The sequence below is a fragment of the Nomascus leucogenys genome, chromosome 15 (assembly GCF_006542625.1).
Source record: "Nomascus leucogenys isolate Asia chromosome 15, Asia_NLE_v1, whole genome shotgun sequence".
NCBI lineage: Eukaryota > Metazoa > Chordata > Mammalia > Primates > Hylobatidae > Nomascus > Nomascus leucogenys.
Window position 1 is genome coordinate 104,016,313 of NC_044395.1, and position 12,520 is coordinate 104,028,832.

At 40.3% G+C, this 12,520-nt stretch overlaps 1 protein-coding gene across 4 annotated transcripts in view; it reads left to right on the forward strand.

Moving 5' to 3' along the window:
- EXT2 (exostosin glycosyltransferase 2) overlaps positions 1-12,520 on the forward strand; it is a 163,565-nt gene that overhangs the window by 112,951 nt on the left and 38,094 nt on the right. For all 4 annotated transcript variants that reach the window (XM_030794661.1, XM_030794659.1, XM_003254460.3 and 1 more), the window contains 2 exons: positions 3,331-3,520; positions 12,270-12,436. In XM_030794661.1, coding sequence (XP_030650521.1) covers positions 3,331-3,520; positions 12,270-12,436 — 357 coding nt within the window. The remainder of the gene's footprint in view (positions 1-3,330; positions 3,521-12,269; positions 12,437-12,520) is intronic.

Below are 12,520 nucleotides of genomic sequence, written 5' to 3' on the forward strand. Positions count from 1 at the left end.
ATACATGTAAAGCACAGTACTTTGCACTTAGTAAGTACTCAGTAAATCTTGACTGTTTCAATATCACACATTAAATGATTTTATACACTTTTTTTAAAGAATCTTTTCCACTTAAAATGGTGTTTTTCTTTTTTTTTTTTTTTTTTTTTTTTTTTGAGACGGAGTCTTGCTCTGTCGTCCAGGCTGGAGTGCAGTGGCGCAATCTTGGCTCACTGCAAGCTCTGCCTCCCAGGTTCACGCCATTCTCCTGCCTCAGCCTCTCCGAGTAGCTGGGACTACAGGCGCCCGCCACCACGCCCGGCTAATTTTTTTGTATTTTTAGTAGAGACGGGGTTTCACCGTGCCAAGCAGGCATTAGTGAGTATTGTGTCAAGAGGGTTAGGTGAGTGGGTTGGGGATAGTGATGGCACATAGACCATGAACCATTCCTGGGGATTAATTGTGACTTAAATATAGGGCTACTTTCTGACTTCAGTTTCCATAAAGGTCAGGAAGAGATGAAGAATAAAATTTGGGGTAGAAAACTCAAAAAGGTTTCTAGAAGTACAATGAGTTGCTAAGGTACAAATACTAAAATCCAGGCACCTTCCTAAGACCACAGCTTAATATCAAAGTGTGATGTCATGGAAACAGAAGATCAACATTGAAAAGATGGCCTTTCCTGGCTGGGCGCGGTGGCTCACACCTGTAATCCCAGCACTTTGGGAGGTTGAGGCTGGTGGATCACCTGAGGTCGGGAGTTTGAGACCAATCTTACCAACATGGAGAAACCCCATCTCTACTAAAAATACAAAATTAGCCTGGTGTGGTGGTGCATGCCTGTAATCCCAGCTACTTGGGAGGCTGAGACAGGAGAATCTCTTGAACCCGGGAGACGGAGGTTGAGGTGAGCCGAGATTGCACCATTGCACTCCAGCCTGGGCAACAAGTGAAACTCTGTCTCAAAAAAAAAAGAAAAAGAAAAGATGGCCTTTCCTACTGTGTCTCTTGGTTGTGAAATCTAATTATAGCATGTTGTGGACATTTTGGCTTTAATATCCTGATTACATTAGGACCCCAGGAATCCCATTCAGCTTCTTTGAGTTTCCATCCCATGTGTATTGCATGGGTTTGTGTACATTTCTCATCCCACACTGTTACATCTGGCAGACAGCTGTTGTCACAAAGTTGGTGATGGGTGTCCATCAGTGATATGGATGAGATTGATAGGGAACCTTGGCAATCCCAGAGTATAAAATACTAGGGAAGTATGCAACAGCCGTAATAGCAGATAGGACATTTCATACTCAGCCACCCTCTGGCAAAGATGGAATTCAGTCCTGGGCTTTTTGCATGATAACATATGAATATGAATGTAATTAATACCACTGAATTACACATTTAGCAATGGTTAAAATGGCAAATTTAATATTATATATATTTTACCACAATTTTAAAAAGTGAACAATGTAATATACCAAAACCATTATATGCTTTAAGTGGGTAGATTGTATGGTATATGAATCATATCCTAATAAAGCTGGTAAAATATATAAGAACATTTAAATAATCTTAATTATTATCAGTGCAAAAATATTTTTTGCTTGCATTGCTGTATTAAAAGTACTTAATATTTTAATGGTAGCAAAGAGATTGACTTTCTTTTATTACTTTTTAAACTTTATTTTAAAAACATTTCACGTTTAACAGAGAAGTTTTGAGAATTGTACATTGAACTCACATGTTCCTCACCTATTTTCACACATTGTGAACATTTTCTCTTTATTCTCTGTGTTCAGAAATATGCACTTTGATATGGCAGTGTTTTTTTTTTTATTTTTGTCTTTTTAAAAAATTCACCGTGCTACTTCTGTTAATCCTTTGCAATCTGAAAATTCATGCCTCTTATATCTTATGTACTGAGAACTTCTTTAATTTCTTTGGTAGATTTACTTCTCCCATAGTCTATGTTTTCTTTTCTGGAATCTCCTATTAAATAGATATTGGACCTTCTAGATTTTCTCATTTTCTCTGTCCTTATTTTTCATCTCTGCCTTTTTGTTCACCAGTCTGGAGTATTTTGTTATCTTTATCTTGCAATCCTGACCTTTTTTCCCCCGACTGACAGGACCAACCAGGTAGCAATCCTGCCCTCAAAAAATAATGTAAACTGTTATATTTTTAATGTCGAAGAGTTGTTTCTGTTCTTTGATAGAACTTTTAAAATAAAAATAGCAATTTATTCTTGTTTCATGGATGAAGAATCTTATCTCCCGGTGGATACAATTTGTTGTTGATGCTGTTTGAATTTCCTTCTGCTTCTTCTATTGTTTCTGTTACTTCTAAGTTCCTTTTTTTCTTTATTCGTTTGGTTTCTGTCATGCTGAAGATGCTCTTGAAATGTCTGTGATTCTAGAATCTGCTCATGATTGAGAGGGAAGCACTGAAAAGCTGATCGGAAGTTCTTTGTGTGAAGGCCAGCTTGTTGCCTGGAGGACTTCACTGTAAGATGTTAGGGTGCCGAGCTAGCCACCTGGCTGCCAACGCTTTGGGAACTGAAGGGGAAAGAAGGCTGTAGGGCCCATCATTCAGAATGTAGATTTTTACCCTGTATTTTCCTCTCCTCTGTGCCTGTATTTCCCTGTCTAGAGCTTCAGTTTCCTTGGAGAGGAAAACTCCCTTCTCTAGCTGGGGTGAGGGAAGAGTCGTTTTTCTGGCTGAGTAGGATCAAGGGAGGGTTTGTGAATCTGGGCCTCTAACTGCTCCTTACACAGATTTTTAACAGTCTTCCTGTTTTCAACCTTACCGCTTCTCTTACCTCACAAGGTATCCGGTGAGTGTCATTTCTGAACCCTGTGAATTCCCAGGTTGGCTTGCTTGCCATTGCTGCCTCCCCTCCTGGTAGGCACCCAGGTCTCCACTTACTCCTCCTCTGCTACCCTTTCTCTAGCCCTTTCCAGCTTTTAAAAATATCGTAATAGGCCCATCAGCTGTTGTCTCTTCTCCCATCTCTTTGTCCTTGTAGATTTATGTTCTTTTATATTCATCAACTTCCTTTTTATTGGGTTTGGGGAGAGAATGGAGATAAACGCATGCTTTAATCTGTCATGTTTAACTAGAATTCTTTTCTCAGCTGCAAAAGTTCTCAGCTCCTTTTCCAGTGATATCAGAGCCAAACTTAATTAGTCCATGCAAATTTTGAGGAGGGGAAGACTTTGAGCAGCTGCTTAGCTCTGGGATCGGTCCTGGTAAAAGCCACCATGCCTGCCGTGTTTGGGTTTGCTGACGATATTGGGTCAGCCATATTGTTACAGCTGTTTTTCTGACCCGTGTTAATCTGTCCTCTTGTAGAAGTGGGGCAGCGTGAGCAATCCACTCTTCCTCCCGCTGATCCCACCACAGTCTCAAGGGTTCACTGCCATAGTCCTCACCTACGACCGAGTAGAGAGCCTCTTCCGGGTCATCACTGAAGTGTCCAAGGTGCCCAGTCTATCCAAACTACTTGTCGTCTGGAATAATCAGAATAAAAACCCTCCAGAAGGTAAGAAGCCTTAGTGCATCTCTCAGCTGGATCGATTTTGGATGGCCAAATTATTCACATCCTTTGTTTTAAATAAATTTTCCTGCTTTGTCAATAGCAATACCATTTCTGAGACAGCATGCCTCCATTTTTCTCAGTCGTCTCATTCTTGTTCTAGGGTGGCCCATTTAACTCCAAGCCCTGGCATACTCTGTAGCCACAAGTGTTTGAGGGCTTAGGAATCAATAGGATCAAAGGCTATCAGCCTTAGGAAAACAGATCTCAGCTTCCCTCAGCCATATCAGCTGATTTGTTTACATGAAAACTCAGTTTAAAAGGCATTAGTTTTCTCCTTTCTTATCTCTGCTCTGATGCTGTACTTTCTCAAAAAAAAAGGATGGCCTCACCTCTGATTGGAAAAGTCAGCAGCAAAGCCTACCCTGTCTAGACTTCAAGTCAGGTCCTTAAAGAGAGCAATCACTAGAAGTTCCCATTGGTTCTTCCTTAATCACTTTGTTCCTTGCCTTGGCCACCCCTGTAATCTGCTGGCTGGCAGCTAGGGTTGAGGACTATTTGATTCATTGGATTTTTTTTTAATTCGGGACACACAGAGTATGTTCCACCTGCATTTAGTTTCTCATTCAGTCTGTGTATTACTGATCCTAATCCCAGGGACTTCAAAGCTCCTGCCATTTATAGCCTATTAAAGCCAGGAAGTTTCTGATGGATTAGAGCAAGGAATGAATGAGTTTGAAGTTAGTAATGTGCACCACTGTCACCGATAAGGTCTAGTTTATTGCCTGACAGTAGTATCTGCACTTTTTATGGCTAGTCTCTTTTAATTGGATATACTGAAGTCGGGAGAGTCAACCCTGAAAATTGCCAGTAGTAGATCTATAGTCTAGGCTGGAAGAAGTCCATATTTCTGGCTGTTAGGCAAATCAGAATTTGCCTTGAGAAAATTCTTTAGTTTCTCCTTTACTTCATGGGATGTTTGTTCTCTGAGAGAATCATATGCTTTCTTTTTAGATTTAGGGAGCCACAGTTTGAGCAAATAAAACAGGTATTTTAAATGAAGGTCCTATATTATTCCCTGATTTTTAAAAATTAACTTTCTATGCCAAGATTTGTTTTCTCTTTCTCAACACTATAACATGGTCAGTTTTCTGGATTTTTGTTTTGTTTGATACTTAATAAGGGAGAAGGAAAGGGGTAAAAGAAAAGGGAAGATGTGGGCATCATTTAAGAAGGGAGGATGAGAATACAGAAAGGAAGGAAAAGAGAGACAATTATAAGGAACTGTGTAAAGAAGGAAATTGTTGACTTGGATTTATTCATACCAATTGCCTTTCTCCAGAGTGAAGTGAATTGGATGGTATTACATTGCTAATTAGTCCCTTCGTTTATAAAGGATGGGCTATGTTTGTAGAAGGAAGGCTGGGGCCTCTCATTGGGTCTGGAGTGGCCTGTTGTGTCTTGGAGTAGTCACAGGCCTGCCTGTATTTGCTCCTGCATGCAAAGGTCACCAGCTTTCAGAGAGACTCTCAGTCTGCTGCTGCAGTCCTGCCTGAAAGGCAGAGTTCCAAATTCTAGTGCTAAATGCAAAAGAGCCTTCTCCTTATAACTCCTGGTTAGCCACTTTAGGCATAAGGTGAGTTATTTATTGTGAATTAGTGTCACTTCTTTTGGGAAGGTATCATTGCAAACTGTGAGAAAGGATAAATTTTTTTTTCCTTCTTGATCTAAGCCTCTACACTGGCACAACTAAAGGCAGTAGCAGGAGCCCAGGTTTTGGAGTTGGGTGTTCAGTTTTAATTTTTGGTAAGACCCTGCTAAAATGTAGTGGTTAATTTTATGACCAAGACTTTAGTTTATTTTTAAAAGATTTTGACTCTAGGGAGGAAAAAGAGCCCTTAACTGATGAGGCCCTAATTTTGACACGTGTAGTGACTAGACTGGCTGTTTTCTAACAGTGGTTTTTAGGTCAGGGCTCTGGCTCTGGTGACGTGGTTGTTTGAGGAGAACATAACCATGTTTAATCTTCTCTGAGGTGTTTGTTCAGTTGGTAAATGAGGTTGTCAGCTCTGGTCTGCATGCCAGCAAATGCATCTGATTTTTCACGTACAGCATTAGTAACATATATATTATAAAAAAAAAAAAAAAGCAAGTCCAAGTCTTTGAAATATTAAAGGCAAAAGTGATGTTTTTCGCTTTCTCTACATTTACTAAAATAAATATTGTGGTTACCATGTCTGCTGCTGGGAGGATTTGTGTAGGCAGAAATCTACCCCCCTTCCCAGTTTTTTTTTTTTTTTTTTCATTCTCCAACCCAACCAAATACTTTTTTCTTTTGGTTACACTTAAGTCCAAATTTCTGGGTTTTAAGTTTAAGTAAATACTTAGACTAGGCAATTGAAATTTCCAGTGAGCTTTCATCACATTGATTTTGAGCTTTGTCAGAAGAAAAGGCAGCCTACTGCCTTTCTTCCTTTAACTGACTTTAGTTTTAAATTTGAATTAACATCGGGAGGCCCCCAGCTTCAGATTGTGATTTGCATAGTCCTTAGCAGGCAGGTTGGGGTTGGCTGAGCATGTCAGCAACCCAGGATGGTCAACAGGGGAGTAAAAGCAGCAGCCACCTTCTTTTTGAGCCGAGTTCTAGGACTGCGGGGAGTTGGGTCATGAGACCAGCTGTACACCAGCAACTCAGGCAATTCTGAAGTAGGCTTAAGGTTTGTATGGAGATAATCTGATAATTTATTTTGTGAATCTGTGGTTGTATTTATGATAGTGATTGGCAGGATGGACTTGGGGTCATCTTCAGTCAACCTGACCATTTTGTAGTACCTTTGCCAAGTTGGAGAAAAATGTCTTTGCTCACATTTCTCTTGGCATCCAACATGGAGAAAACCGTTAATCAATATACTTAAAAAAAGAAATCCTTGACACAAGGAGTTCTTTTTCTCCTTTGAGCTGGACTAAAGCTCATACTGTGAAGTTGTCAGGTCACCTGGCTCAGCTGTTTGTTTTTCATAAATTCTGCAATGCATTTGAAAAATCATATTTTTCAGGCTGCTTTGTATGAATGGAAGGTGACATTTCTATTTTGTCTGTTATAGGTTCACAGGATGAGTCATAAGATACAAGAACATGCTGTTTCATTTAGAATTTAAAGGAGTAAGGAAAAAAGACCCCATTTAGGCTAAGCCGTGGAAGTTGGGCCTGAAGATTTCTAGCTATGACACAGTTTCTGTCTGCATTCTAGGGGTCACCCCCATATTCTTCTGTCTAGACCTCTTCATGTTATCAGTAGAGAAGTGAAGTTCATAGGACTTCACAAGAATCCATTTGTGAAGACGATAATAATATAACCATATTGTGTACTTTTTTAATCCTAGGAATAGGAACTGTGCTACATGCTTATTATCTCTAGACCTTAGGACAAGCCTGCAAGGAAACTGTTATTATTCCTATTTTTAAAAAATAAGAAAAATGAAACTCAGATTAGTAATTTGTCAGAAATCAACACAGATCTTTCTAGATCCAAAGCTCATGCCCTTTGCACTAAGCCCCCCTGTGTCTATTTAGATTACCGTTTAGTTGTAGGAAAATCATGACATGTTGTCAGTTCTTTGATTTGGGATCATATAGAAGAACTAGATCCTTGTCAGGGACTCAGAGAGACAGAAAAGTAAGTCTATTTTTTTGAAAAAACTAATGGGAAGGAAAAAACCTCTTTTCTTTTTCACATCTGTTTTTCTTTCCTACCTCATTCTCCCTTCTCCTTCTACTGCTCCAGTCCTAATTTTTTTAAAGGTTACCTTTCCAGAATCAAAATTGCATATCGGGATTATCTGAAGGCAGGATATAATTTTAATGCTTATTCTTTGACTCCTGCCCTCTCATTTCTCGCCTCCATGAAAGGGATACTGTCAGAAGCCTGAGAGAATGGTACTTCTCTTTCATGGGGGCCATTTAATTTGACAAACGGAAAACATGAAACTGAGAATTCTGTTTAGAGTTCTGTCTGGTGGTAGCTGATCACTGAAATGGAAATGCCTTTTGCCAAAGCTGACTTTTGGCTACTCAGACCTAACTTGCAACAGGGAAAAGTAACCATATATCTTAAAAAGCCATGATTCATTCTATGTTTCTACCTGCACCCCATATCATCCTCCTGGGTCTTCATTGCTCTCTAAAACTTCCCCTTCAAAGACTTTACAGAGGCAAGTTAGTTCTTTGTGGACACGGTCTCAAGTAATTCTTTGGACATATATAGATGAACAGTGTGGAAAGCTGTCTATGGGTTGAATATGCTATACACATTCCCCAATTGTAAGTCCAGATTCCATCCAGCGTAGAGGTATGTTCATACTTAATCAAAGTAGCTAGCCTAGTTTCTCTACATAATGGAAAGAGGAGCTGTTTGTTGCCTTGTGGAATTAACATGACCAAAGTTCCATGTTCTTTTGTTTTATTAGTGTGTGAGAGTTTAGAAGATTCATGGCAGGGATCTTGCTTCTCTCAAAGTGGATATGGAAGGCCAGAGCCAGGGGTATACCACTGGGTTGTCAGGGTGATGTGCTAGATCTCAACTGTACCACTTTGACACTGCTACCTAGGGTTCAAAAAAATGCTCTGGTTCTGTAGGTAGACAGAGACTTTCCAGGGAAAGCATGGCCAACATTTTAGTGACTACCTCTGGTGTGCTGGGCACTGTGTTGCTAAATGCATTCCCATTCATCCTCACAGTCAATCATGTCAAGATGGTGTCATTGTTATTCCTTCTTCATAGTTGAAGAAGCAGGCTCAGAGTGTTTAACTTGTTCAAGGTCACATGACAAGCAAGTGGTAGACCTGGGATCTGAAGCTGTTTCCAAAGACTGTGTTCTTTCTGTGATGTTTTGCTGCCTCATGGAATCCTAAGGCCGTAGAGGCATCTTGTTTAGTTTTCCACCTGATGTCAAGTAGAAATCTGACCTAAGTTAATGCATTTGAAGTAAAAGGGCGCGTTGTGCTGCTGAAGGCAACACATCTTAGAACAGTTTATACCATCAGGAAGTTCTTACCTATTTTAAGTCTAAATCGGTTTCCCTGTAACTTCTACCCTTCCATTTGTCATGCTTCTAACTCTAGAGGCCATAGAGAACAATTCCCTTTTCATTCGATAATCTTTCTGATATCCCAAGAATATTAGTCAAGATTCATTTAGGAGACAGAAACCAATGATAATTTGAACAGGAAAAATTTAATCTAAAGAATTATTAACTAGTAACAGGATTTGCCTACTAAAGGGTAAAGAGAACTCTAAAGGTTACAGAAAATAAATTTGGGAGAGCCCCTTCCCCAGCTAGATCTGAGATTCACACCTTACTAATCACATCCACTGGATTAGTAAAGTATACTGAGGTGCCACAGGCCAAACTTGACAAGCAGGAAACCCAGTCATGCCCTCGTATACACACAGAATTCAAAAGGAATCTGCCCCAGGAGTGTTATTGAACTTGCTGGGAAACTGGCTAGGGCTTTAGTGGAGCTCACCTGGAACTACCCACAGGGAGAATTCTGGCTGAGTTGCTGGTGGGGCATCCACATAACTTGCTGGGAAGCTGCCTGCAGGGGTGCTGTTAAATTCACTAGGAAGCCGGTTGGGGTGTGCTAGAACCTCCTGGGAAGCTGCCCCAGGGAAGAGGTGCTACTTACACTTGCTAGAGACAAGTGCCCCTGCCTGCCTGCCTGCAGGCCAGGCACTACTGGAGCAAGAAGTAAAAAAGGCATACCAGAACCAGGAAGAAAGCCACCCCCATGCGCTGGCCCTTCAGTGCCCTGTACTGACACAGTGTGACGCCATGCCAGCTGGCAAAGAAGAGATGTTTACAGGGTCCAGTTCAGCTATCACTAACAGGGCAAGGATGACTACAGTTGAAACTGAGAGGCAATAAAGTGATAAGTGGCACACTTAGTTTCTTTAAGCATTCTGTAGAAAGCCTGGATACAGATGCCTGCACTGTCCTTGTTATTTCTTCTCAACTATTTTCTGGGCTTGTTGGTACTTCTCTTAATGTTGTGGTACCCAAATCTGAACAGAGTCTAACTCAGCAGATTTCAGAGTGTAATCTGGGTACCCTGAGCATCCCTGAGATCCTTTTAGGAGATCCAGGACATGGAAATTATTTTCATAATCATTCTGATTCATTACTTCTCTTTCCCACTTCTTTTATTCTCTCACAAATGTACAGTAGAGTTCTCCAGAATCTACAGGTCATGAGTGACATTATTTCCCACAGCTAATGGAACGTGTGCTCATATATTTTCATGTTTTAAAATTTCCTCAGTTTTAATTTTTAATATAGTAAATAGTGTGTTTTTGTGTGTGTGTATCCTATATAAAGAAAATCTCTTTGGGATTTTCAGTAATTTTTAAGCGCATGAAGGGATTCTGAGACCAAAAGTTTTGAAAACCACTGGTCTGGTACGTAGGGCTATAACCTCCTTCATTTTAGATGTTACAGTGCAGGGGTCCCCAACCCCAGGCCATGAACCTGTAGCCATCTGTGGCCTGTTAGGAACCAAGCTGCACAGCAGGAGGTGAGTGGTGGGTACCACCTGAGTTCCGCCTCCTGTCAGATCAGTGGCAGCATTAGATTCTCACTTGAGCAAGAACCCTATTGTGAACTACTCATGCAAGGCATCTAGGTTGCACGCCCCTTATGAGAATCTAATGCCGGATGATCTGAGGTGGAGTAGTTTCATCCTAAAACCATTCCTGCCCCGCCTTCCCCTACATTCATGGAAAATTTTTCTTCCACAAAACTGGTGCCTGGTGCCAAAAAGTTTGAGGACGACTGTTATAATGTATTCATATTTTATAAGGATTTAGGAATGATAGATGTATGACAGGGATTTTATCTATCTGAAATAGGGAGTGGGGATCAAGCAAGAATAAGGATGATTGCTGGAGAAAGTGATCGAACCTTACTAGTTTTGTTACAGATCCAGAGAAACATGGGATTCTGAAGCTGCAGGTCCTTTTTGGTCTTTTAATGCTAAACAGACTTAGGTTCAAATACTAGCCTTATCATTTATTTTCTGTGTATCACTGGGCAAGTTAATTAACCTCTCTGAGCCATGAAAATACTACTTTGTAAATAATTCCTGCCTCATAAGGTTGTCAGGAGGATTGAATGACAGTGCATCTGTAAAGCATCTGGCATATATTAGTTGCTTAACAAAGTTCCCTTTCTCCCTTTCCCTCTACTTATTCTTATCCTGAGAAGAATGGACTTGCTTAAGATCCCATAGATAATGCAGAACCCAGGCCTCCAGTCTTTCAGCCATGTGTTCATGCATTATTCCAAAGATATTTTTCGATTATGTGCCAAGAATGAAACTGTAACTGTTGATATTGATGAAAAGGCAGTGGCCCATAGGGTTATTTCTTTGGTCACGGATTCAGCCCTTCCCCAAACACACTTTTTGGAGCTGACCACTCTCTTTTAGGCTCTGTGCCACAGGTTTATTGTAAGACCGTGAAAATCTTCCTTGACTACAGGGCCTCTCACTTGCACAGGCCTCTTCCAAGACCCTGGGAGTGCCCCCAACAATGTGTTCTACAACCAGTTATATTACAACTATGCAGAAGTAAAACATTTTATCTGCAGTCAGTTAAGACAGCATTTCTCCTACTGACTTTCCCTCTATCATACTTCTTCTTCAATATGGTGACTTTGGAGTGGCCAGAAGCGCTTTGGGACTTCAAGACCCACAGAAATGAGATTTTTCTACAATTACATGATGGACTTTTTGAAAGCAGTATGATACCTAGCTTTCCTATTCTCATTTGACAGATGTGTAAAGAACAAACTGCCCTCTGAGATCTATGGACATGGGTACTGTACCAAAGAAGTATGAATTTCATGCTATGCTAAATGGGCAACATTTTAAAACAAAGAAACTGTGGGTAAATTACTCCAGTTATTTCATAAAGTAGAATGGGGAAAAAATGTAAGGCAAGTCATGGGTTGGTGTTTCTTCAGTATACTAGAAAATCCCACATAATTGGACCTAGAAATTTGATATTTACTTTGTAAATTGGTCATGATGAGAAACCAAACCTAGTGAGTCGAGGGGAGGGGATAAAGTGCTGAGTTAAGGAAGCTACACTCATTCAATGAAACATACTTTGATGAGGGGTGGATTTTAGCAGCACCGAAAGCTGTTTGATTGCATGATGGAGGTGGGCACGTCGGGGACCTTCGGAACATGCACTGTATTTCCTAGCACAGCTGCAGGCAAGTTTTCAGCTAGGATATACTTACCTGAAAGTATTTTGCAGAGTATTTACCAGAGGTGGGTAGAGTTCTGATATTAAAGTCTTGATCCTGAGAATGAGCTTATGCAGACTTTATTTCTCTTCTGTCATTGTGACCTTGGTCGAGTTGTTTTGCTTCTCTGCCTCTCAATTGTGAGTTGAAGCCAATTTGTTCATTCTAGTTAGGGCAGTATTGAGAATTAGTAGTGTTACAAGGATTTAGAGAGGATAAATGTGTATGTGTATTGTATGTGTGTATATATATGTTCAGTACATATATTTTTTATTATAATAAAGATGCATCTGTGAGAATCTCCCCTAGCACAGTTCTACCTTTGGATTTGATGAGAGCCGTGGATACAAGCTGATTCTTCCATCTCGTTTGTGGTGTCATGCTTTTACTACTTTATCTCCTCACAAAAGTTAGAAGAATAGTAAATACCTTTTCTCTTTTTCCAGATTCTCTCTGGCCCAAAATCCGGGTTCCATTAAAAGTTGTGAGGACTGCTGAAAACAAGTTAAGTAACCGTTTCTTCCCTTATGATGAAATCGAGACAGAAGCTGTTCTGGCCATTGATGATGATATCATTATGCTGACCTCTGACGAGCTGCAATTTGGTTATGAGGTAGGGAGGTTTTACACAGTGTGTTTATATGTTTAATATTACTTTCTATGACTGATTGTCTTTCCTAAAAAAGAGTATTATATT